A 26654-nucleotide genomic window follows, 5' to 3' on the forward strand; every position below is an offset into this window, starting at 1 on the left:
AATTCAATAAATAATTTTTTCTCTCTTCTCCCCCTCTCTCGATTCCCGGCGAGCACCATTACCGCCGCCGCCCTCTTCTCAGCCTCTATTCAATTGCACCAAGAAGCCTTAGTTCTATTTGTTTACCAGGTCAATTTCCTTCTATTCTGAATATTTTTGCTTAGCATCGCTTCTTCTTCTTCTTCTTCTTCTTCTTCTTCTTCCAATCTTTGTTGTGTTTTTGTAATTACAAGTTTGCTCATTTTGGTGGAAGCTCTGTGATGTGCTAAATTCGCGGGGATTTTGACTTGAAAGTGAAATAAAGGAAGAGATAGTAGAAATGAGTACTAAATTTATACAATAAAATTGTTTTTTTGGAGCTCAATCACTTTTACTTGCTAGCTCTTGGTTTCTATTTAGTGATGAAAATTGTGACTTTTCTTCATTGAACTTTGTTATAGCTAGAGAAAATCTTTTTGGTTGTTGTTGTGTGTGAAATTCAGCTAATGTTGTAGAAGATGAATGAGCTTGGAGATGTTTTGGTGTGGAAAAGATGAGTGGTGTGGATAATACTGGTTTGTAAAACAGATCAATTTCGCACGCAAGTTCAAATTAATTACCCAAATATTATCACTAACTGCAAGAATACAGCTTCGTGGGTAGTATTTTAGGTGTCGATCCACAGGGAAGGGAATGATTATTAAAACTTAACACTAAACAAAGCATAAAAAGGTTCGATTTTTGGTTTTGATGATTAATGACACTAAGTTAACAAACTAACTACGCAAGGATTTTAAACACAAGAAAAACAGGTCACTCCAAGTTGCTCCTTAGACTCGAATCATTCTACACATTTATCACACACAAATTTGGGATTAACTTATCAACCTAATCGCTTGCACTGAACATGTTTGCGACGTATAATTCACAGTCAGCTGAACACTTGTTCCATGAATTAATTTTCGAAGGCATTCAACTCCTGCGGAAGCGCGGGAATCTAACATCATCTACTATACGAGCTTACCTAATCCACTATCAAATTATCCTCTGAACAATTTTAATTTGATAGCATAACAATTGATTAATCCATCCATGTCTATGTTAAAGAGACAATAAACAAGGATTAGATATCTATCACAAAAGATGCCTCCAAAGTAATAGAATTACGCATTAAACACAATCAAAGATATCAAACATGAGTTCAAAAGTGTAGAAGCATTCTAACGAGTCTAATTCACAACTTGGAGCAACAAATGAGCCTAGCCTTGATACATGATAAATTCAATGATTAAAACCGTAGAAGGCATGCTCTTTCGGAGTAGAATTGGATGGCGGAGTCGGATCGTCGGAGTGTCGGGTAGATTTTCCTCCTTCTCTTCTCTTCTTCCTTCTTCTCCGTTCTGTCTCCTCCTCTCTGTAAAATTCGTCCTTTCTCTTTTTATTTCCCCAGCAAAACTGCCGAGAAAACTGCTGAAATGCAGTTGAACCACCAAACGCCCGACCGGGCGAAATTAGAAGGGATAATCGCCCGACCGGGCGAAAGGCTTCTGGAGGTATCGTGGGGAAACGCCCGACCGGGCGTTTTGTGTCGTCAATAATCGCCCGACCGGGCGAACTTTCTGGAATCCTCATGCGTAACGCCCGACCGGGCGTTTTAGAAGCTCAGAATCGCCCGACCGGGTGTTTCTTCTGCCTGCTATTCTGACGCATTTCCAGCTTCCAACACCCAAAACTACACTCAAAACACACTTTGGTGAGTTACAATTAACATAGAAATGTTTAGTCTACGGGGGAAAAGTATAGGAAATATGCTTCGCATCAAATACCCCCAAACTTAAGCTATTGCTCGCCCCGAGCAAGATACATTTTAAGCACAAAAACTCAACCAAGTCTAACCCGCAAAGAGATTTTCATCAACAAGAATCATGTAGGGACGTGAGTGACAAGATCTAAACCCCCGACATTTCCAATCGAGATTTCCCACTCTCAAGAACAATCACTCATCCTCCTAGAACGTCAAGTTAAGGTGCACTTCAAAATACGTCCAAGCATGCGATCAAACAACTCAAACCATCATCATTGACTCATTAAGCAATACTAACCACATAGACTCACAGATTTCAAATCGAACCTCTTTAACTCTACCAAGATCTTTACACAACATCCACAAGCATCAACGATAAGGTCCAAGGTCTTATTTCAAGGTTGTAATGGGGCTAGGGACGAGGTAGGATAAGTATGGATAGTGAGCTCAAAGGCTACACATTTGAGTGCCAAAATCTTCCCTCCTACAACTTCCTTCCAAAGATTAACCAACGAAAAATTACAACCAAACCCACACTCCCCCAAACTTGAGATCTATTCCAGACGAGATTACACAAACAAACATAGAAGCTCTATCTTTATTTCATCAACTTATTTCTCTTTTTTTTTTTTTTTTTTTTTTTTTTTAAAAAAAAAAACCTCGACTTTTGTGAATTTGGAGGTCGTCTTTTTCTTTTTCTTTTTCTTGTTTTTTTTTTTTTTTTTTTCTTAGAACTTCATTCTTTTCACCTTCTATCAAGCCTAGAAATGTCTACTCTTTACAATTCACCACCCACACTCAAACTCAAACCACAAAGCTCAACTTGTATTTAGCACCCAAATAGTAGCAAGGTCTATCGATGAGGCTAAAATTAGGCTTATTTCAGTGGCTAAGTGTTTGGCTAAGTGTTTACACAAAGAATAAGAAATTAAGCTCAAGGTGGCTTCTAGGGGATCATTTGATGGACTAAGCATGTGATCATTTGGCCATGGAGTTCATCCTAGTGCCTTATCCTCCCAAATCGTTAACACAAACGAACGCAAGCACTTCACTCGATAAAGCAAATCAATCCAACATAATTTCCACAAGTCATGCGATTTTCATACTCTCCTCAACTCAAGAAATCGGATGTTATCACGACATGCTTTTTCACAAAGATCCATGCACCCATTCTATTCATCCTAGGCTTCAAAGTTCAAGTAAAATTAAGCAAGATTTCCCAACCAGAAAGCCGAAGATAAAGCATGCACCCGTCAACTACATAGATTCAAAACATCTTTATCACGCAAAACACCCAAAAAACATACATCACAAATCATTCATAACCCCCCCAAACTGGAATGCATCATTGTCCTCAATGCATGCAAAGAAGACAAATAAAGTAAAGGGAAAGGAAACTCCCCCAAACTTGGCATGACGTCCATAGTGCATTCGGGTGGGAGGGTGGGTGTAAAAATCCTTTGCAGGTGTGCTTCCTCCTAAGCTCCAATCCTAACTCCCAGTTGCTCCTACAAAAAAAAACAAAAACTACAAAAAGAACACTCAATTCAAAATAAATGTTGGAGGAAAGAATTGAGCAAACAAAACCTCCAACATATGAAACCAAAAGATAAAAGAAAGATAAAAACTTGGGTTGCCTCCCAATCAGCGCCTTTGTTTATAGTCGTTGGCTCGACCTTCTTCATCTTTGGTCTACACTTTCGGATTCTCTAGTGTGACCACCTCTTCTGTCTCCGTGCCACTTTCAACTCCAACATAGGCCTTCAAGCGTTGGCCATTCACCTTCCAAATGCTACCATTCTTCTGATCCCGAACATCCACAGCACCATAGGGGTATACCTTGTGCACCACATAGGGACCCCACCATCTTGACTTGAGCTTGCCCGGAAACAGTCTAAGCCGAGAGTTGTACAAAAGGACCAGTTGTCCCTCATGGAATTGACGAGGCTTAATGGCTGCATCATGTACCCTCTTAGCACGCTCTTTGTAGAGATCAACGCTCTCATATGCATGAAGCCTAAACTCATCCATCTCATTCATATCGCACATCCTCTTCTCGGCTGCAGCATCATAATCCAAATTAAGCTTTTGCAAAGCCCAAAAAGCTTTATGCTCAAGCTCTACCGGCAAATGGCAAGCCTTCCCAAATACCAATTTGTATGGTGAAGTTCCAATCGGGGTCTTATACGCCGTTCGATAGGCCCACAAAGCATCATCTAGCTTTTGAGCCCAATCCTTCCGAGACGGCCTTACAACTTTCTCAAGCACCCGCTTTATCTCACGATTGGAGACTTCAACTTGACCACTTGTTTGGGGATGATAAGGGGTAGCAACCTTGTGTTGGACACCATACTTTCCTAGGAGGTTTTCAAACAATTTGTTGCAAAAATGAGTTCCTCCATCACTGATAATGGCTCGTGGTGTCCCAAAGCGGTTAAAGATGTGATTCTTGATAAATTTCAACACCACTTTGGCATCATTGGTTGCCGAGGCCACTGCCTCTACCCACTTAGATACGTAGTCGACAGCAACGAGAATGTATTGCTGCCCATTAGACTTGGGAAACGGTCCCATGAAGTCTATTCCCCAAACATCGAAAAGTTCTACCTCGTGAATATTATTCATCGGCATTTCATTCCTCCACGAGATATTACCGGCTCTTTGGCAACTGTCACATCGTTCTACATAGGCTTTTGCATCCTTGAAGATCGATGGCCAAAAGAATCCGGACTGGAGCACTTTAAAAGCAGTTCGTCGTGCTCCAAAGTGGCCGCCATACAACGAATCATGGCATGCAGACAAAATCTGAAGGTGCTCATGCTCTCCAACGCACCTTCGAATCACTCCATCACTACAAATTCGGAAGAGAAACGGATCTTCCCAAACATATGTGCGGGTGTCACTCAAAAACTTCTTCTTTTGGTTAGAAGACAACCCTTCTGGTATAATACCCGTGACAAGGTAGTTCGCCAAATTGGCAAACCACGGCACATATGCTTCCCGAGCTTCCACTTGCAACACTTGCTCATCGGGAAATTTCTCATTGATCCTTTTCTTTCTCTCATCTTCCGTCTCTTCCAATCCCTCTAGTCTAGACAAATGATCAGCTACCAAATTCTCGGTCCCCTTCTTGTCTTTAACCTCCACGTCAAACTCTTGTAGTAAGAGAATCCATCTCACCAACCGAGGCTTTGCATCTTTCTTATTCATCAAATATTTGATAGCTGAATGGTCCGTGAACACTACCACCTTCGTGCCAAGTAAATATGCCCGAAACTTCTCAAAGGCATACACTACTGCTAACATTTCCTTCTCCGTCGTGGTGTAATTCAATTGAGCTTCATTGAGTACTTTGCTAGCATAGTAGACGGCGTGTAGGACCTTGTCTCTCCTTTGGCCTAGAACGGCCCCCACAGCATAGTCCGAAGCATCACACATTAATTCAAATGGCTTCGACCAATCCGGTGTGATAATAATAGGAGCTTCGACTAGCTTCTTCTTCAACAATTCAAATGCCTCAAGGCATTTATCATCAAAGACGAACTTGGCATCCTTTTCAAGCAAGTTGCAAAGTGGCTTTGCAATCTTTGAAAAATCCTTTATAAAACGTCGGTAGAATCCCGCATGTCCAAGGAAACTACGGATGCCCTTCACATTCGTTGGGGGAGGTAACTTTGAGATCACATCAATCTTCGCCTTATCCATCTCCAGCCCCAACTCTGACACCTTGTGTCCCAACACTATGCCTTCCTTGACCATGAACTGACACTTTTCCCAATTGAGCACGAGATTTGATTCTTCACATCTTTGTAGGACCCGTCTCAAGTTTTCTAAGCAAAAGTCAAATGAGGATCCAAAGACGGAGAAATCATCCATGAAGATCTCCATGATGTCTTCATTCATATCAGAAAAAATTGCCATCATGCAACGTTGGAATGTAGCCGGTGCATTACACAAACCAAAAGGCATCCGACGGAAGGCATAAGTTCCAATAGGACATGTGAATGTCGTCTTTTCTTGATCTTCCGGGGCAATTGCAATCTGATTGTACCCCGAATATCCATCTAGAAAGCAATAATGGGAATAACCCGCAATCCTATCGAGCAACTGATCCAGAAATGGCAACGGGAAGTGATCTTTTCTCGTCGCCGTATTCAACTTTCTATAATCCATGCAAACTCTCCATGAGTTCACCAATCGAGTTGCCAAAACCTCATTCTTCTCATTGACGGTCACGGTTATTCCCCCTTTCTTTGGTACACATTGTACCGGGCTAACCCACTCACTATCGGAAATGGGATAGATCATCCCATATTTCAGCAATTTCTTCACTTCTTTTTCAACCACTTCCTGCATAAGTGGGTTCAACCTCCTTTGTCTCTCTCTTACCGGCTTAGCTCCATCTTCCATCAAGATTTTATGCATGCATATTGCGGGGCTAATTCCTTTGATGTCGGCAATGGACCAACCTAGAGCTTTCTTGTGTGACTTCAGTAGCTCTATCAACTTCAATTCCTCTTCATCATTCAACATCGCCGATATCACAACCGGTAAAGATTCATCCTCACCAAGGAATGCGTATTTCAGATTTGTCGGGAGTGGCTTCAATTCTAGCTTTGGTGGTACTTCAATTGAGGGCTGCACATCCGCCACGAAAGTATCCACCACACATTCATTCTCTAGACTTGGTTGATCAATTTGAGCATCCTCACTTTCATCAAAATCAAAATCAACTTTAATTGTCGAACCAAAGTCTCTTTCCAAGCTCCCCTTATCATAAACGCTTCCTTCTATACTTGCCGAGCAACGCATCTTGTCAAAGATACACTTGTCGAGGACATCAACTCTAAAGCACGCTTTTGCATCACTAGGATGCTTCATCGCTTTCTCCACATTAATGGTCACTTGCTCACCATTAATTCTAAACGTGACCGAGTTGTCCTTTGCTCCTAGCAACACGTCCCCTGTGGCAAGAAACGGTCTGCCAAACAGAATTGGCACCTCTTTGTCCTCGGGCATATCCAATACTATGAAATCAACGGGGATGACGAACTTGTCTACCTTGACCAAGACATCCTCTACTATTCCAGTGGGCTTCACAATGGAATGATCAGCCAGTTGTAGAGCAATGTCGATGGGCTCCATTCTGTTCTCCAGTCCAATGGCACGTGCTGTTTTCAATGCCATCAGTGAGATCCCCGATCCTTGATCCAATAGACATTTGGTGAAAATTATGTTGCCTATCTCACAAGGAATCACACAACTTCCCGGATCCCTCTTCTTCATGGGCATCATTCCCGAAATCAATTGTGAGCAATTCATGCTCAATGCCACTATTCCCTCGTCTTGAAGTTTCTCCTTGTTTGCCATCATGTCCTTAAAGAACTTGGAGAACTTGGGGAAATTAGTGAAGAGGTCCACCAACGATACATCCACATTCACTTTTCGAATCACGTTCATCATCCACTCGAAGCTTTTCTCCTTTGGAGCTCTGTTCTTCCTCTTCGGTGGATATGGTGGAGGAGGAATGTGATCAGGGAAGTTGAACTTGCTTTTCGGGTCTAATGCCGGACTTGTCATCAGCTGTCCATTTGATCCCATCTCTACTTTCTGCTTTCCCTTCTTTTCTGCCAAAAACTTCTCACTTAACTCGGCTTCTACACCATTTTCCTTGCTGCCGGATGCAGCCTGTTCTTGACCATGTTGGGCACCCTGCACCAACGCGGGACTTCCCTTACATGCCTCGTCCGCCCCTGCGTGCGAGGAATGCAAGCCTAACATCTCATCCGCCCCTGCGTGTGAGATGCCGGAAGTACCTTGGCCGTCCATTGATGGTGTTGAATCCAACTCACGACCACTTCTCAAGACCACTGCCTTACACTGTTCATTGCCTCTCGGATTAGGTACGGTATTGCTCGGGATGGTGTTAGGAATCCTCGTGTGTGATGCCGTGGCAAGCTGCCCTATCTGCGTCTCAAGATTCCTCATTGTCGCATCCATCTGCCCAAACTTTTCCACCGTCCTTTCCTTGAAATTTTCGTTCTCCTTTTGACTCTTAGTCATGAAAGAGAGAATCTGCCCCAACTGATCCTCGACGGTTGGCTTCTTCTCATAACCCGGCGGTTGAGTGTTGTTCCTCCATTGATTTCCCGAGTTGTTGCTAGGACCAGCCTGATTCCATCCCGTTTGTTGAGGTCTCCAATTTTGCTGATTGTTGTATTGGTTGCCTTGATTGAACCCTTGGCGATTGTTGCCAATATAGTTCACATCTTCCACAGGTGGTCCTTGAAGACTTGGGCACTGATCAGTATGATGCCCGCCTTGGCACAACCCACATCTCATCACCGTCACAGCTTGGGGTTGAGGAGTCAGTTGAAGAGATTTAACTGCCTTTGTCATCGACGACATTTGAGTGCTAATGTCCGCCAGTTGAGCCTCAATTGCGGTCACTCTTTCCGCATCCTTGGTAGCACCAAATGTATCTCCCGCTCTATCAGCCCCTCGCCTTGGATTGTGCCAATTCCGTTGATTGTTGGCCAGCCTTTGAAACAAAGCCCTCACCTCATCGTGAGTTAGATCATCTAGGTTCCCATTCGAACCTGCAGTCACCAATCCCGTGCCTTCACTGTTGAGTCCCTTGTAGAATTTCAAAAGGTCATGCCCCGGAGCTAGTCCGTGACTTGGGCATTTCCTTATCAATTCCGTGAATCTCTTCCATGCTTCCGCGAAGGACTCGTCATACTTTTGTCGGAAAGAGGTGATCTCCTCTCTCAACTTCTCAATCTTCATAGGAGAATTGTATTCCAAGAGGAACAACGTCTTCAACTCTTGGAACGTTGCTATGTTGTAGCCCGGGATAGAGTCATACCAAGCTCTTGCTTTCTCCCTCAGAGAGAATGGGAATAAGACCCTCTTGATTAGATTGTGTTCCACATTCGGGGGTCTGTGAGAGTTCGTCAACTCGTAGAAGGCATTGAGGTGGCTCACCGGGTCCTCATCATCCCGTCCATGGAAAAGATTCCCCCCATTCACCAAACTAATATAGTGAGGTGGAATGTTGATGTTGTTGTTCGCATAAGCAAACTCTCCGGGGTACTCAATTCCCGATCTCAGTGTATCGCCAAACCTCACAACAGGTGGTGGTATCTCATTGTTATCTGCCATCTCACTTTCTGATTCTGAATCTCTTTCTGTACTCGGCTCGCTGAACAAGTTGCCTCTAATTGGACTCGGATAGTCCGGGAAGATTTCAGTAGGCGATCCTCTAACTCTTCTTCTTTGATAACAGAGCAACCCAAACGGTGGTGTACCCTGTGATCGCGTGTGCATTCACTTTTTTTATTTTTATTTTTATTTTTACCTACACAACAGAAAATACACCAAGCACAAGCATAAAATATTTCCTAATTACCGAAAGCGAGACCTCTCGACAACTTCGGGGTAAGTCCTATAAAACGTGTGTGCTAGAGTGCAAACAAAACTACCTAAAACTAAACTAAGAGTTAGGTAAAAATTACCTAAAATAATACACTCCTTCGTCTTCAAGTCCGGACGTGGTAGATGGCTATCACACCGTAGAACACGAACAATGTACCTATAAAACTCAAAAAGAAAAATCAAACAAAATAAAAACAAACAAAAACTATAAGCTAAATAATCGATTGCCTTCCCCGGCAACGGCGCCAAAACTTGGTGTGGATAATACTGGTTTGTAAAACAGATCAATTTCGCACGCAAGTTCAAATTAATTACCCAAATATTATCACTAACTGCAAGAATACAACTTCGTGGGTAGTATTTTAGGTGTCGATCCACAGGGAAGGGAATGATTATTAAAACTTAACACTAAACAAAGCATAAAAAGGTTCGATTTTTGGTTTTGATGATTAATGACACTAAGTTAACAAACTAACTACGCAAGGATTTTAAACACAAGAAAAACAGGTCACTCCAAGTTGCTCCTTAGACTCGAATCATTCTACACATTTATCACACACAAATTTGGGATTAACTTATCAACCTAATCGCTTGCACTGAACATGTTTGCGACGTATAATTCACAGTCAGCTGAACACTTGTTCCATGAATTAATTTTCGAAGGCATTCAACTCCTGCGGAAGCGCGGGAATCTAACATCATCTACTATACGAGCTTACCTAATCCACTATCAAATTATCCTCTGAACAATTTTAATTTGATAGCATAACAATTGATTAATCCATCCATGTCTATGTTAAAGAGACAATAAACAAGGATTAGATATCTATCACAAAAGATGCCTCCAAAGTAATAGAATTACGCATTAAACACAATCAAAGATATCAAACATGAGTTCAAAAGTGTAGAAGCATTCTAACGAGTCTAATTCACAACTTGGAGCAACAAATGAGCCTAGCCTTGATACATGATAAATTCAATGATTAAAACCGTAGAAGGCATGCTCTTTCGGAGTAGAATTGGATGGCGGAGTCGGATCGTCGGAGTGTCGGGTAGATTTTCCTCCTTCTCTTCTCTTCTTCCTTCTTCTCCGTTCTGTCTCCTCCTCTCTGTAAAATTCGTCCTTTCTCTTTTTATTTCCCCAGCAAAACTGCCGAGAAAACTGCTGAAATGCAGTTGAACCACCAAACGCCCGACCGGGCGAAATTAGAAGGGATAATCGCCCGACCGGGCGAAAGGCTTCTGGAGGTATCGTGGGGAAACGCCCGACCGGGCGTTTTGTGTCGTCAATAATCGCCCGACCGGGCGAACTTTCTGGAATCCTCATGCGTAACGCCCGACCGGGCGTTTTAGAAGCTCAGAATCGCCCGACCGGGTGTTTCTTCTGCCTGCTATTCTGACGCATTTCCAGCTTCCAACACCCAAAACTACACTCAAAACACACTTTGGTGAGTTACAATTAACATAGAAATGTTTAGTCTACGGGGGAAAAGTATAGGAAATATGCTTCGCATCAATGAGGTTGATTATGCTTGAATTGCATAGAAACAATAGTACTTGTGGTTGTAAATGAATTCCAAAACTTATACTGCTTCTCTGAATATGGATTAGAGTGGAAAGAGTTATGCCTCGGACAACGACAGTCGAGAGTTCCGGCTGCCCTCCACTACGAGCCTTAACCTTTGACGTTCTCGGCCTCATCAAAGGTAAACACGAGCCAACATCTCTTGTTTATCATTCGAGTTTTGTGCTGAAATTGGTTGATATCTTGATTCGATTTTTTTGTCAACACAGTTGTAGAGGCACGTGGGGGGCAGAATGGAGATGCTGCTAAAGTGGTGGAACGATGGGGCGAGCCAGACGCCTCCAAATGTGTGCTTTCAGCTTCAATTCTTGATCGAGAGTCTCGTCCGGTAACTACTTTTTGACTTCTTTGGTTATTGGTGTTAGGTTTTGATTGGAAACGAAAGCTACGCTTAGTTTACACACGTTTGTTAAAACTAATCAACAATGATGATAATATATTTCGTCATATCTTCTAATCATTCTGTCACTTGCATTGCATGGAAATGTGCAAATCTTGCAGCTGATCGGTATTGCAAGGAAATCCGGATCTGTAAGTTTTTATTATTCTGCTTCTGGAGAACCATTTGTGAACGATGTATTGCATACTGAAATTTTATGTGATTCACCAACATAAGTAATAAGTAATGTCACAGGTTGAAATTATAAGTGCTATAAATGGGGATCTTCAAGTTCAAATTCCGGATCTATGTCAGCCTGAGGATGATTCCATTGTTGGAGTGCATTTGTTGCAAAAGCATAAATCAGGCTCATCATCTAGGTATCGTGGTCATAGTGAATGTTAATGGGTCCACCCCGATTCTTTTTTCCGTGGTTCCCTTCTAATTATCACCTCATGAGAAATTAACTCTCGACTTAGGTCATGTGCACTGCTCGCCTCTACAACTAAAGGACACGTGAGAATGGAATCTGTGAAATTAGGCAAAACTCCAGAAAAATCTGTTCGTGACCCTTCTCCAACAGTGTGGAATGTATGTGGATCTGGTAATATTTTATGCTCAAAAGTGAGTGAAGATGAAAATCATGCCTTGTTCGGAGGGTAAGCTTCTCTTTTTTAGTTTCTAATCTGAAAAGCAGAATGAGTAGTTGGTCGTTTACAGTACGTTTGCACATTCTTTATCGTAACACAGGAAGGGTGTTGAAGTTAACTTATGGGATCTTCACAAACACGAGAAGATCTGGACTGCGAAATCCGTAAGCATCAAGTTACCCGTTTCCAGCATCAAGCATCAATTAAACATATTAACAGTTTGATTTATCTTTGTGTAGCCCCCTAAAGACAACCTTGGAATTTTCACACCAACTTGGTTTACATGTGCAACCTTTTTGAGTAAAGACGATCATAGAAAATTTGTTGCCGGGACCAACTCTCATCAGGTATTTAAGCCATGCTTCAACTATTCTATTTTTAAAATTTGTTGACAGGACAAAGCTTTGTTCTAGCACATGAGAAAAGGAAACTTATGTTGATAACCTGAACGAACTTTATTAATCTGGCAGGTTCGGCTCTATGATATCTCTGCTCAGAGAAGGCCTGTGATTTCAATTGATTTCAGAGAAACCGCCATCAAGGCTGTTTCCGAAGATATTGATGGAAACACAATATATGTAGGAAATGGCTCAGGCGACCTTGCTACCTTTGATATTCGTACAGGTACCTGAAGTAAATTGGCAATATAACAATGAGTTCTGCAATCTCTAAATAACTATGTTTCTAAACATTCATTTTTTACTTTAGTTAAAGATTATTTTTTTGCATAATGTTGGTCTTATATATATCATGATTTATTTTCCTTCTAATTTTGAGTTTTGACAAATTGTCTGTGTGAAACAACATTTATGCAATTTTATAGACATATGGCAGTGTCACTTTTCTAATTTTATCTTTATTCAATATGTTTTAGGGAAACTTCTTGGATGCTTCATCGGGAAATGTGCCGGAAGTATAAGAGCCATTGCTAGGCACCCTGAGCTACCTGTGATTGCGTCCTGTGGTGAGTATTTGTTCCTCCACGTCCCAGTTAGGCACCGATGTTATTTTAAATTTGTAGAGATTAAGTTCTCCTCGGATCCCTTACAGCTCAAAAACTTAATGCTCATAATCCTATTGTACTTTTCTTTTATTCTTGTTTAACTCATGTAAAAAAAATCATGGAGCTTGTATTGTAGTATCTTGTTATTTTCCTTCTAATATCATCCTATATCCTGGAGATATCGTTGACCTGGATATTTGGCTCTTGTATTAGGGCTCGATAGCTACTTGCGAATTTGGGACGTGCAGACACGACAGCTTCTCTCAGCGGTATGTTCATGTTATGATTAGTAAAGAAAATGCTCTGTAACGGATTCTGAGAATAAGAGTTTCAGTTTTCACCTATCTTGTGACGGGATAGAAAAATTGCGTGCTGCCATCCTTGCTCGAAATGTTTTTATCTAGCTTATGACATTACATTTAATTTAATGATGGGCTAACTGTTTAATTTTGAACTGATTGCAGGTTTACTTAAAACAACATCTCACAAGTGTTGTCTTCGATTCCCATTTTCGTAGCGAAGGTCTGTACTTAACTTCTCCTTTCTCTTCCATTTGTGTCTTACAACGAAGCTCGTTACTCCCCGAGTTCTAGGTACAGTAGTTAACATTTTTCTGATGCTCTCTTTCTGATGCAGCTCCTGCACCACAAGTCGAAACTGCAGCAGAAGAAGATAAAGCAGAAGCAACACCAGTGAAACGGAAGAAGGAGCATCGCGGAACTAGGAAGGCGAAATCGAAGAGTAGCAAGAGGTCGAAATGCGAAGAGGATTGAGATGTTTCTGACATTCCATCAAGGAGAAGTTTTGACACCATATTTTGATGTTGTAGTAAATTTTTGGTATTGTTATGCATTTCCCTTTATTTGTATAAGTCTTCTCTAGGGAGCTGATATTAGTAAATTCAGACCTTTTTTTTATGAGAAATTTGTGTATTTATAAAACAATTTCAGTCACATCTCTAAAAATCTAAGCTTTATTTGTAACATATTATCAAAATCCACTCAAAACTATAAAAAGAACTACAAGAGCTCTTTAAACCACACAAAAATGAAGATATAGAATCATAAGAAATCAATCAACGTATATGAAGTCATTTTTCTCTGATCTATTCCTCTCTTTGCGATCAATATCAATTTGCCTTTGAATTCTTGAAATAAAACCAAAGAAAGTTGGATCGAATGAATAAATGGATTGAGGTTCTTGGAAATTCTTGCTCACGTTGGACGATTTATATTTATATGCTTCATGGTCTCGATTCATGAATAGCTCGCCACTAAAGAAGCCATAAATTTAGTTTGAAAATAACAAACAATATTATATTAATTTAATATAATCAAATAATTAGTACTATTAATTTTTCATTGAATCTTACCAATTTATGTTATTATTACACAGACTATAAAATACAATTATGAAATCAATTAGTATTAAACATTCTTATATCAGCAGTTTTGAAAATATATTTATTATATAATGCTAGCTTTTAATATTATGTTTTTGATAATCTTATGCACCACTCATAGGATAATCTTAATGTGATGGGAGTAATGAATACGGCAAAATATTTTATTTTGATCAATTAATTTTATCCAAAATCAAAATTTAATATTGTCACATCAAAATATGCTTATTAAAGTTGATGATCAATTTCTTTATTCTACATAAAATCTTACTAAGAGAAAAGGCTTTTCCAAGAATCAACCGTATTCTTTGCTTCCAAACAACAGCAGAAAACTGCTGTCACAATCTGGAGGGAATCTCCCTGCAGCAATCCGACAGTTTTCAAGAACCAATTTTTATACTAACAAACCATCCAGTTCCATCCCTTCTTTGACATCTTCAAAGTTTATTTTGCTTACAATAAGATTGGAATTCTGAAATTGGGCAACTCAACTGGGAAAAAAGCTGTCTTTTTTTGAAAATAATCTCTTATTTTTTGTAGCAGTTTTGGTTGGATTTGATTTGAAGATCCTAGAGAGAAATGGAACCCCCGATGGGGTTGTGGGCTTCTTTGTGGAGTTTCATACGTTTCTTGCCTTTCTTCATTGGCCTTCTAATTCTGGGAGTTCTCAAAGGTATTTCCTTTTTTTTGTTGCTAGATTTGGGCAGTTGTAGTTCCTTCTTTTTTTGGAATGTTGGTAACATTTGTGTAAGTGTGTAATAGATGTTATTTTGTAATGATTGCATGATTGTTCATCAATAAATGCCTAATTTGGGAGTTATTTAAGAATTAGATGAAATGGGAAGTTTTGAACAGAATTAGAGATGGGTGTAATGTGCATTTTAGTGAGACAATATGAGAATTTCCCATTTGGGAACTGTGGACATATTTCACTTTGTTGGGTGATTTTCATATAGAGTGTGAATTGAATATATGCATGTTTGTTGAATTTAGGTAGTTGTAGTTCCTTTCATTTAGGTTGATCTTGGCAACATTTTGCCCAGGTTTACCATGTGTGCAGTTGTGTACTACTCTCTCCATCCACAGTTAAATGTCTTATTTTGACTCGACACTAGTTTTAAGAAATGTAAATGAAAGAGAGTGGTAACAGTTAGTTGAATTGAATAAATGTAATGTGCATTTTATTGAGGCATTTGAGATTCTCCATTTGGGACCTGTTGTCGATTTATTACGCTTTGGTGGGTGATTTTTCGAGTGAAGTCGAGTGGAAATTGAATCTATGTTTCAAGAAATGGATCCCTTGCTGATTCCGTTTGTTGTTTCAGGTATTATGATGTTCCCGGTGGTGTTTCTTGTTATCACGTTCGGAATCTCTGTGATAATACTCAGTCTTTTGCCTATTCACTGCTTTCATACCTATTATTGCGTTTTGAGGTACGTTCATACTAACTTCGTAGTTCATACACTGAGACCGAACTGATGCATTCCTGTTATTGCAGCACGAAGCAATTTGGTCCCGGTTTGAAGCTCGTGCTGTGCATTTGCATTCCCATCTTTGTAATAGCATGGCCCCCCGTTGGAATTGCCTGTGCTGTCTTTGGTGGTGCAGCTTACGGCCTGCTTGCACCGATGTTTGCCACGTTCCAGGCAATCGAGGAAGGGAAAACGGACAAATTCTATCACTGTATTTACGTGAGTGAATCTCTGCAAGTTGAAGTAATGCTCCTTTTTTCCCTAGTGGCTTCGAATCAAGACTTTTATTTTGCAGGATGGAGTTTGTAGCACTCTGAAAGGAAGCTTCACTATCATCCGAGACTTCTTAGATGTTTGCTTCTTTTCTTATTTCTCAATTATGGATGAGCTACGACGTCAAGGACCTGCAGAGGGGAAATACTATGAGATCAGGTCTGCTTTTTTTTAATGCTGTTAAAAATCGCATCTTGGAAATGTTGACAAATGACAGGTTCATTAACTTAATACTCCCTCCGTCTGCGATTTATAGTCCATTTATGACTCGGTGCGTATTTTAAGAAATATGAAGGAAAGCGATGGAAAACGTTAGTAGAATGTAAGTCCTGCATTTATTTAGTACTATTAGTTTTATAATGAAACATGAGTGAAATGATTTAGCAGATTTAGTCCTCGTCAGGAACTCTTTGATAAAAATCGGTTGCAGATGCAATTATATGAGGTATATATCTTGAAGTTATTCCACTCGAGATTCGGTATACCGGTATTGCACTCATGTTAGATAATAGGAACGATCTGCGAACTTGTCAAAAGAGTTGGTAGAACGAGAGGAAGCACATATAACTACAACTAGACGCTGAAAGTGGTATCATTCTTTTGGAAATGTCTCATGTAGTTCGTTGAATTTATGCTCTTTGTCGCAGATTGATTTACGTTCCCCAAGCTCTAATAGCTGGGGTGCTCGGTGCATTGGTCGATTTTCCCGTGATCTCAGTTATAGCTCTGTGTAAGAGCCCTTACATGCTTTTCAAGGGCTGGCATCGTTTGTTTCACGATTGCATCGGACGTGAAGGACCATTCTTGGAGACTATTTGCGTGCCATTCGCTGGTCTGGCCATTCTACTCTGGCCGTTGGCGGTTGTAGGGGCCGTGTTGGGCTCCATGGTGTCGAGCATCTTCTTGGGCGCTTATGCTGCTGTGACCGTCTATCAGGTGAGATTCCCTTTGAACGCGAAACTTACTTTTCCGAACAAAATCTCATCATGTTTTTTGTATCAATTTTCAGGAGAGGTCTTTCTGGTATGGATTGTGTTATATTGTTGCTTCAGTTTCTATTTACGACGAATACAGCAACGATATCCTCGACATGCCCGAAGGGTCCTGCTTTCCTAGGTTCCGACATCTGTGACTTACTTCATTTCATAATCGATTATCATATGTTCAAACTAATCTTTCTTGTTTATGGGAATTTGTACAGACCGCGTTATAGAAAGAAATCGAAGATGCCTCCGTCGCACACTAATTCGTCTGCTTCTATTTCACGGCCGAGTTCTTTCGAAAAGGCGCCCTCACGAACGAGCTCTCTAATGCCACCTATGGTCGAGTTGAAGACTCTCGAGGTATACTTTTCGTACAAAACTTTGTGAATTTTAGAATCGTAAACCGAGATATTAATAACGACCGGTCTTCTGTAGTTAGCCGATGCCTTGTTTGAGGAGTGCCGGCGCCAGGGTGAAGCTATGGCTTCGGAAGGGATAATAACGCTAAAAGATATCGAGGATGACAAGAATGACAAATCCGGTGGAGGAGTGCTCAGCGTTGGCTTACCGGCTTATTGCATTCTTCAAGCACTTCTACGATCAGCGAAAGCCGACACAAGTGGCATATTGCTAAGTAAGCGATCCGTCTTCGGTTCTTTTCGACCTTTTGTTAGGAAATAAACACATATAATCACGAATATAAAAGAGATAAACGCAAGAATTATTTATAGATTTTGATCTTGTTGCTGTCAATGTAGGTGACAACGAGACTGAAATAACCTCATCGAATAGGCCTTCGGACAAGTTCTTCGAGTGGTTTCTCAATCCGCTCGTGATCATCAAAGACCAGATCAAAGCCGACAGGCTTTCCGAGGAAGAGGAGCTATACCTTGGGAAGTTGGTTTTACTGAGCGGAGATCCGGTAAGGCTGAAGAACTCCAACATCGGCCCGGTGCCTAAATCCGAGATCAGACAAGCCGAACTCGATGCTATTGCTCGAAGGTAAAGATTATTGTTCGAAATATGCTAGATTCTGTTATTGCCGCAGTTCTGATTTGATTCCCTGCTGTGTTTTCGAAGACTACGAGGAATCACTAAATCTATAACGAGATACCCGACGTTCAGACGTCGTTTTGATGCTAGTACAAAGTGCATTCTCGACGAGCTTGCTAGGAAGAACGAAGGTAGTGGAAAACCAGGCAGCCGGAGTCCATCGCTGCAGAAATCGAAGAGTATGTTTGGGAGGGTGTTTAGTAAGAAATCATCGAAAGGTAGATCGAGTGATCATGGCGATTCGCAGGAGAACCCAATGGCCTTGGAAAGAGATGTCGAAATCGGATGATTCTGTTGTTGCTTCTGCTGTTAAATTTGCCATTTTTAGGTGTGTAAATCTACTTACATTGCAAACCTTCTGTTGCATAGCTCCATTAATATACTATATGCATAGTTCCATTGCAAAAGTAAAAATACTAGTAACTGTTTTTTGCCACTAAGAGCATCTCCAATGGCGGCGAGCGGGCCGGCTAGCCGATTTCCGGCGCTCGCCGAACCATTGGAACCGGCGAGCGCCATTTCGGCGAAAAAATCGGCTAGCGCTGGCCGATTCGCGAGCGCTCGCCGCCATTGCAGGCTCAGGACCGGCGAGCGTTCGGCGAGTGAATTTAATTTTTTTTATTTTCGAAACACTATATATACGCGATTTGCACGTCATTTTCATTCACACCACTTGTTTTAACGAGTACTCTCTCTATTTTAATTTAAATAATATTATTGAATTTTCTCGTATCTGTGTCGTACTTTTAATTCCGTATTTTGTGTGATTGTCAATTATTTGTTTTATATAATTAGGGGTGATGTGGCTAGGCTATTGCTGGGCTATTTGTTTGTCCTGATGACGTGGCAGGAGGATTTTTAGTGCTGATGATGTGGCAAGAGGAGTTTGTGGTCGGGCTATTGCTGCTATTGTCACAGGAGATGCCCTAATCCACATTCTCTCTCCCACGTTCTACTCATACTTAATCTTTTGACCAAATTCATCTCTAAAACTGCAACTACGACTCATTAAATCTTTTTATCACTACTTAATTAAAACCGTATTTCCCAAACCAAACAAGAAGAGCAAGATTTTAATTTCTACACATCAATGGCGTTCAATTTCGTTTACTAAACCTGAAATTGACACGTTGCACGGAGTTCGACGTTGGAGAACGCAGCGGTTGGGCCGTTCCGCGGCCCAACGACACCGATTTCTACGACAATTGGGCCTCCAATAAGAGGTTTAAGGTTTATGACACCATAAGTAAGATTTCATGCATGCATACAAATATCTTTAAATATATTCCAAATATATTTTCGCTAGGGTCGGTCAAAAATGTCATGGCAGTCCAATTTTTTCTAAAGAAAATGACGTTTTTAAAATTTATATTGTGATAATTATAACTTTACCCTACATTTAATGATTTTAGGGTTCAGATACAAGAAGGATTCGGTGATGGAGGTGAAGAAAGGGGATTACAAAGAGTGCAATTCGAGCCGGCCCAACTTCTTTTCTAATACGGGCAACACCGTCGACACTCTAGACCGGACCGGTTTTTTCTACTTCATATGCGGCTTGACCGGCCACTGCGAGGTCGGGCAGCGTATGATCGTGTGGGTTGTGGCACAGGATGGCTCCGACGGAGCCTCCCGTGCTTCGGATTCGGATTCAAACACAATCAATGTAATTACCTCAGTTTGGATTTCTTCTCGTCTTTTTATTTCTTTTCTCATTAGCTTAGTATTTAAGTTAGGGCACATAAATATTTATTTTAGTATGCTCTAGTTTGTTATTATTAATATTATCTCAAACTTCGTTTATGGTAAATATTAATATATTTTGGTTACACGTTTAATGGAATCATTTAATTTAAATTGTTTTCTTATAAAGTGAAACCATTTATTCACTTAAACAAATAAGAGAGTTTGATTTGATGTCGACAAAAGGAGTTTTGAACTCACTTAATATTGTTTAAATAATGAGTATGTATAACGAAACTATCCTTTGATTTTTTTTTGTTGCTTTTTCTATTACGAATTTCATAAATTCCCCCTTTCAAAAGGGGAGACGTATAAATCGTGAAGAAAAAACTAGTCAATAGACTCACTACTCAATAAAAAGAAATGTTACATGTGTATATAGATGATAGACATAACATCCTAACAAAATTATCTATGTATCTACCCTTTATCTGATGAACCAAAATATTTTTTTTTCTAAATATCAATAATGGTTCCTCATTTACTTCTCTGATTGCGCCAACTCGAACATCTAATCGATCCGAAGACAATCGTACCAAGCCAAGCTCTCGATTTTAAGTTTCCTATGGTATTACATTTGTAGTTTCGCTCACAATATGGCATCGACATTGGCATTTCAGAAACAACAAAGCCACTTTTTCTGCACAATATTGGAATATATTCAAAAATCAAAATCACTTACGAGACTAATGAGAATATCCGTTATAGGAGTATAAAACAATTCCGAAATTTATGCTTCCTATGTACGTGATTATACGTCTCATACTTGTCTTGTTGCACTTTTACGATATAAATGACTCACACCCAAACCTTTTTGACACAATTCTTTAAACTTGACTCGTCAAAAAGTAAGACATGTATAATCACTGATGGAGGGAGCAGTACGGTTTAAGTTTCATTATTGGAACTAGAGTTATATGCAATTTGGGAGGAAAGAACCTTGTTAGGGTCATATTGGGTCGACGACCGCGATTGCGTTCGAGCCGGTTCCTTGTTGGGCTGGCCTTGACCTCCGCTGGGGTTGTTGCCCTTCTTTTCATCCCTAGCCTTGGCAAAGATGACCGTAAATCCATCGGCTGAGGCAGGGTTGTTCACGTCCCACTCACCATATTTTGGCAACGGCTTACCCTTTTCGCTCTGCCATAATTGAATTATCATATTTCACTTTATAAATATCATGTCATCATGGATAATATTATGTGATGAAAAACAACATGAAATTTGATCAAAATTCTGAAATATGAATTTATTTGCAAGTATCTCACAGCGTTAAAATCATGTTGCCAATGTGTAATATATTAGTGATGCTTTTAATCAAATCACGTCGTTTTTGTATGAACAGGCATCGCATTTATGAAAAAACACGAGGATGACTGTGAACAAATCCAAACTTTATGTTTGCATGATAAAATACGAAATCGATCCAATCTTATCTTTTTATTTCCAATAATCAAATTCACACACACATCACACATGAATGCATGAAATGGATAAAAATAAAGTTTTGATTATCAAGATTAGAAGAGCTTACAGACGTCATGAAGGATGGGTGCCTAAATTGCAGAAAAATGAAAATGGAGAGAGAACTATAAGAGAAAAGAAAACACACACACATATAAATAGAGTGTGTGGTTTATATGATTTTAACACACACATATTAACACAATTCACCTAAATAAAAGCCGAGCGTTATTAAGTGGATAATCATCTAAGTAATAAATGGCCATCCATTTTCTATTGTTCTCATTCCTCGTGTATAAATCATTCAAAATAAATGAAAGAAATCCACGTTCACTTGAAAACAAATCCAAAACTTATAGTTAAAGGAGACTCAAATCCGAAACTTTTGACCTCGGACATTAAGGTGTCTTCTTCTACGTCTAGAGGTGGAGTGAGCATTTTTTAGGTCCAAACATTACTTAGTCGAATTTCATAATCTCTTTTATATATTTAGTCGAATTTCATAATCTCTTTTATATATTTTGAGGGAGTTATACCTCTGTAATTTGCAAGCTATTGCATAGAAAAGGCCATAACAGTGAGTAGCCATCAGGCTTGAAACTGTTTGTTTACTCGACTTGTTTCCGACTCCAATCGAACTCATCCGAGAAGATGTGAATTAGAGAGAGAGATTTAAGAGAGTCAAGCGTAAGAGATAGAGAGACGAGAACAAAAAGAGCTCGATGACTTTGTATGAATTAGAAGTTTTTTATACAACTCTGGTTGTTGGTTGGGCGAGCTCGATGACTTTGTATGAATTATAAGTTTTTTATACAACTCTGGTTGTTGGTTGGGCGAGCTCGATGACTTTGTATGAATTATAAGTTTTTTATCCTTCTTACCCTATTCTTGATCCAATGTGAAGACAAGGTATGTTCGTTACACCCTCCTTGACTAGTTTAAGAATGCCCCTTTGACGGAGCACTTATTGGCCTGCTGGAATCATTCGAACCGCAACAAAAAGAGCCAAAGACTAACTAAAAGTAATAGACGCCGAATCACAACTCAGTTTGTAATACGATTATCTTTGGGGGAAAAAAAGGAAGAAACAAACAAGTCAGAGAAGTAAATTATGATTCTTGTCCATAGGGTTACATATTAAGTGTTGGCAAATTGAACACTTCACTGAATCTGGACATTTCTCCTTTCTTTGACAATACCTTTCCATCTGCAAAATTCAACACACAAACACACACACACACATCAAATGTTAATCTTGGGGGTTTCATCTGTATAGTACGCAAAAAGTAACTGCAACAATTCATTTGTCGAAACAGAAACAAGAAAAAAGGAGACGACATATAAAACTAGCTCCAACAACAACCAAAAAAGTCGCTGCATAGGAGTTGGATTCATTTTCTAATTCTTTTTATGTTCTAATTCTTCTCGCTTATGCTCTCCTTTAGTTTCGGTTGGGATGGACATGGAACCAGGGGGAAAATGAAGGCATGGAGAAGTGATGAATACATGACTCAAGACAGTAGAGGAGAAAGGGTGCAAGGAAGTAAAGCAATGTTAATCGTTACCTATAAGCCACACTCTGTAGTGCTAGGAACAAAATATCAGATGTATTCCTTTAAATGAAAATCCTGATTCAGCATCTTTATTTGCAATTACAAGCCTTCTTGTATGTAAAACATAATCATGAAATAAAAACCCAGACTTCACGTAGAACCACATAATGCAGGAGAGGTGAAGTTCAAAATGTTATACACTAGTAATTAGGAATTTTCCAATAAAACTAAAAGAATTAAGGATATCCAAATATCAAAATAGGAAACAGGTTAGTCTTCCCAAATCCAAAAAACATAAATGCACCTTGCAGTACTGGGGAAAGGTAAAGAAAAACTGTACATTTGGTTCAACAATCTCATTAGTTGCTAATTTCTAGTATCCCTTTTTTTTTCTATCAAAAGAATAAGCACAAAATTAGATAACATCAAACACCTTCATGAGAAAAATGACACTAGCAGATCTATCGAACTACCCCCTTCTTTTCTTACCACACAATATCTTAGAAGCACGAAACATTGCAGTGCGATAGATTAAAAGATATTAAATCGAGTCCGCGGAGAAATTTTATGCACCACTCAAAAGTCATGAAAGCAATTTGGTTGAATATTTAGTAGAGGTGTACTACTAGCTTATAATCCACCAATCCTAAGATTCAATGGCCAAACAAAGGTAGTACTTTTGCAGAGAAATATGAAGTCTTTTTTCTTCAATAACCATAGTGCTACTAATAGTTTGGCATATCTATTGAATCTAATTTGCATTTCAATTTGACGCCTAAGCCTTTAACTATGGGGTGATGTTACTAAAAGATGATTCATTCATAGTTAAAGGCAATTGAATCATCAACCCTGTCTTGTAAGAAAAACAAGATGGAGCTGAATCAAGCAATATCCAATCAAATTCATGTTAATTTCATCTCATCCTAAACATATATAAAAAAAAATCGAATTTCAGGTTGAGAGAGCCAAAAAAAAATATTAATCCATGGAAACCTAATTTGACATGGCTAGAAATCGAAAGCTTGTGAAAATGAGGGCGAGTTTTGAGGAGTCTGACCGATAATTGGTGGCGATTTCAGTGATGGTCGGAAGAGGCGGAGTGAGAATGAGATTTTGGAGCGTAGATCTTGTTGTAAGCGGTTTCACCGACGAGGTAGATTCCGAAGGCGACGAGCGCGATGCCGAGGCCAGGGGTGGCGTGGCGCCACTGATTCGTGAGCATCGGGTGCTTCCGCCACTCATCGCGCCGCCTGAAAAACTCTCCGGTTGTTCCCAGTGGCTTCGCCATTAACGCTGCTCGCTTTCAGCTTTCTGTCTCTCACCCTTTTTCGAATGATGAATTCGTGAATATACATGTATTTAATATTTTAATTAAATATTTAAAACAGTTTTTTTAATTAATTAATTTTCGTTATCTCAATTCATCTTCTCTATTGTTTCATTTTTTACAGTTACCACTCTCTCTCTCTTTAGACTTTAGCTTCATCAATGGCGATTGGATTGATGCGACGAGCAATAGCTAGGGTTCCGGCGCTGTCACCGGCGGCGAGAGCTGTAATTTACAGGGAACACGCATCGGAGGCGGCGGCGGAGGCGAAATCGAGCTCAACCCCCAAAACCTTCCAAATCTACCGATGGAATCCGGATTCGCCTCAGAAGCCAGACCTCCAGAGCTACGAAATCGACCTGAAGGAGTGCGGCCCGATGGTCCTCGACGCGCTGATTAAGATTAAGAACGAGGTCGATCCAACCCTAACCTTCCGCCGCTCCTGCCGCGAGGGGATCTGCGGCTCGTGCGCGATGAACATCGACGGGCGGAACGGCCTCGCCTGCCTCACGAAGATAGAATCCGGCGGAGGCGCGACGATGATCACGCCGCTGCCGCACATGTTCGTGATCAAGGATCTGGTGGTCGACATGACGAATTTCTACAACCAGTATAAGTCGATTGAGCCGTGGCTGAAGAGGAAGAGTCCGCCGGAGAATCCGGGGAAGGAGAATCTGCAGAGCAAGGAGGATCGGAAGAAGCTGGATGGGATGTACGAGTGCATTCTGTGCGCTTGCTGTAGCACATCTTGCCCTAGCTACTGGTGGAATCCGGAGTCGTATTTGGGTCCCGCGGCGCTTCTCCATGCCAACAGGTATCTCTTTTGATACCTAGCTGTTGTCAGATTATGAGATATGTGATGATGTGTGTAAAATTGGGGGGAAGGAATTGATCCTTTGATGATTTTGATCATGAATGTTGTTGGTGTGGTTTGCCATTATACATTAGTAGTTGTTGATTGAAGGAAAGTGTTAATGTCTTGATGTTGTGAGCTAGGAAGATTGTGTTCATCTTCAACACAACACTGTTGTCATGTTATTCGTTTAATGCCGCGGAATCATTGGAAGCTACTTCGAGTTCAGAAAGCATTCGCAAATGAGTTGTCACGTTATCAATATTATTGCCTGTTGTCCTACATAAGAAGCTACATGTAGTTAGTTACTCTAAGGAGTCGTCTACTTTCGCGGATTAGGATAGATGAAAATAGTATCGGCTCATCTTCAACACTACACTATAGTCATGTTATTTGTTTAATGCCACAAAAAAATCATTGGAAGCTAGTTCAGGTTCGGAAAGCATTTGTGGATGAGTTGTTACGTTATCAATATTATTGCCCGTTTTCCTATCTTAGTAGCTACATGTAGTTAGTTACTCTAAGGAGTCGTTTACTTTAGAATATTTTGATAGATGAAAATAGTGTAGGCTAATTGGGACTTTGGGATATCATAAGGCTCTGAATTACTATCATTGAAGCTAATTTTACTTGATTCATGTTATGTTGAAATGGTCGGATTGCATCAATCGTAGTAATGAGGATAAAAATACTCAATCATGAAAGTAAACTCCTCCTACCTTCTTACCTCTCATAAACTAGTGAACTTCTTAATAATGGTAAATGACATCCTTGCAAATGTGTTTACTTACGCAGTATAGTTCCCACAAGTTTCTTTGTGTAGAGCTAAATCAACTTAACATATGTCCATATTCATGAGTGGTGTGGTGTGTTCTTCTAAACAATTTATGATTGCAGTTTGCTTGTTGCACGTCCCGTTGAAATGCTAGGATAGGATCAATCCTTGTAACGAGGATAAAAATACTCAGTCGTGAGTTCTATTAATCATGAAAAGGAAATGCCTCCTAAACCTTCTCACCTCTCATAAACTAGTGACTTTTTTTAAATGGTAAAGGACAGTCTTGCAAATTTGTTCCCACAAGTTTCTCTGTGTGGCTGCATATGTCCAAATTCACGAGTAGTGTGTTCTCCTAAACAATTTATGGCTGTAAAGAATTTGAGTAGTAGTAATTGAGCCGATACTGTGATGATTTATATTGTTGGTGATGATGGTTGTGTAGATGGATAATGGACAGTCGAGATGAATACACAAAGGAGCGGCTGGATGCCATTAATGATGAGTTCAAGCTGTATCGTTGCCATACCATCTTAAATTGTGCTAAAGCTTGCCCCAAGGGACTCAATCCCGGTATGCAAATCCAGAACATCAAGAGACTCGAGCGCACAAATTAGCTCTTCGGCTTCTTGGATGCTTGATTGATTCATCAAGTTGAATAATGAATCTATGTTTTTGTAATTTTCAACTACCCTACCCTATACTGTTTCCAAAATAATGTGCTTTGGGAAAATGGGCTTATAGTTGTGAATTGTTAGTTTAATCGCAGCTCGGGTGGCCTGGCCCGGCCTACAACTACAGAGGGCTGTAGATGGTTTATTTGTGAGCAAAGTTTTATTTGGTTTTAATCTCCTTTTTCAATATTTATGTTGTAGTGCTTTTCAAGAGTAATTTATTTGAACGATGAAGTTTAAGTAATTC

General features: G+C 40.1%; 5 protein-coding genes and 1 non-coding gene across 7 annotated transcripts; 4 read left to right on the top strand and 2 right to left on the bottom strand.

Annotated features, from left to right (window-relative positions):
- Positions 1-13802, top strand: LOC121782392 (WD repeat-containing protein 74-like). 2 transcript variants are annotated; one of them, XM_042180206.1, is made up of 14 exons: positions 10133-10272; positions 10366-10668; positions 10832-10926; positions 11015-11133; positions 11307-11336; positions 11440-11564; positions 11664-11843; positions 11935-11998; positions 12074-12181; positions 12305-12458; positions 12709-12798; positions 13051-13106; positions 13302-13359; positions 13474-13802. In XM_042180206.1, exons 3-14 carry the CDS (start codon positions 10845-10847, stop codon positions 13608-13610), a joined length of 1203 nt encoding a protein of 400 aa, XP_042036140.1. In that variant the 5' UTR covers positions 10133-10272; positions 10366-10668; positions 10832-10844; the 3' UTR covers positions 13611-13802. The 2 variants fall into 2 exon arrangements, with proteins under 2 accessions (XP_042036141.1, XP_042036140.1); XM_042180207.1 differs by lacking the exons at positions 10133-10272; positions 10366-10668 and adding an exon at positions 1-129.
- Positions 3350-9121, bottom strand: LOC121782390. The gene has a single exon (XM_042180204.1). It carries the CDS (start codon positions 9110-9112, stop codon positions 3476-3478), a length of 5637 nt encoding a protein of 1878 aa, XP_042036138.1. The 5' UTR covers positions 9113-9121; the 3' UTR covers positions 3350-3475.
- Positions 8454-8560, top strand: LOC121783125. The gene has a single exon (XR_006046540.1). It is a non-coding gene; the product is annotated as a small nucleolar RNA R71 (small nucleolar RNA).
- Positions 13803-14520: 718 nt separating the features above from the next.
- LOC121782391 (uncharacterized membrane protein At3g27390-like) lies at positions 14521-18435 on the top strand. The gene is made up of 10 exons (XM_042180205.1): positions 14521-14912; positions 15565-15673; positions 15739-15931; positions 16008-16144; positions 16633-16921; positions 16995-17101; positions 17187-17328; positions 17404-17602; positions 17727-17970; positions 18049-18435. Exons 1-10 carry the CDS (start codon positions 14819-14821, stop codon positions 18308-18310), a joined length of 1776 nt encoding a protein of 591 aa, XP_042036139.1. The 5' UTR covers positions 14521-14818; the 3' UTR covers positions 18311-18435.
- Positions 18436-20160: 1725 nt separating this feature from the next.
- Positions 20161-21305, bottom strand: LOC121782194 (protein NOI4-like). Its single transcript, XM_042179933.1, has 3 exons — positions 21296-21305; positions 20704-20901; positions 20161-20404 (listed from the first exon to the last, which is right to left on the bottom strand). Exons 1-3 carry the CDS (start codon positions 21302-21304, stop codon positions 20381-20383), a joined length of 231 nt encoding a protein of 76 aa, XP_042035867.1. The 5' UTR covers position 21305; the 3' UTR covers positions 20161-20380.
- A 2890-nt stretch (positions 21306-24195) lies between these two features.
- LOC121782289 (succinate dehydrogenase [ubiquinone] iron-sulfur subunit 2, mitochondrial-like) lies at positions 24196-26581 on the top strand. Its single transcript, XM_042180057.1, has 2 exons — positions 24196-24919; positions 26179-26581. The coding sequence occupies exons 1-2, from the start codon at positions 24267-24269 to the stop codon at positions 26348-26350; spliced, it is 825 nt and encodes a 274-aa protein (XP_042035991.1). The 5' UTR covers positions 24196-24266; the 3' UTR covers positions 26351-26581.
- Positions 26582-26654: the final 73 nt, after the last annotated feature.

Source organism: Salvia splendens, chromosome 20, assembly GCF_004379255.2.
Source record: "Salvia splendens isolate huo1 chromosome 20, SspV2, whole genome shotgun sequence".
Classification (NCBI taxonomy): Eukaryota; Viridiplantae; Streptophyta; class Magnoliopsida; order Lamiales; family Lamiaceae; genus Salvia; species Salvia splendens.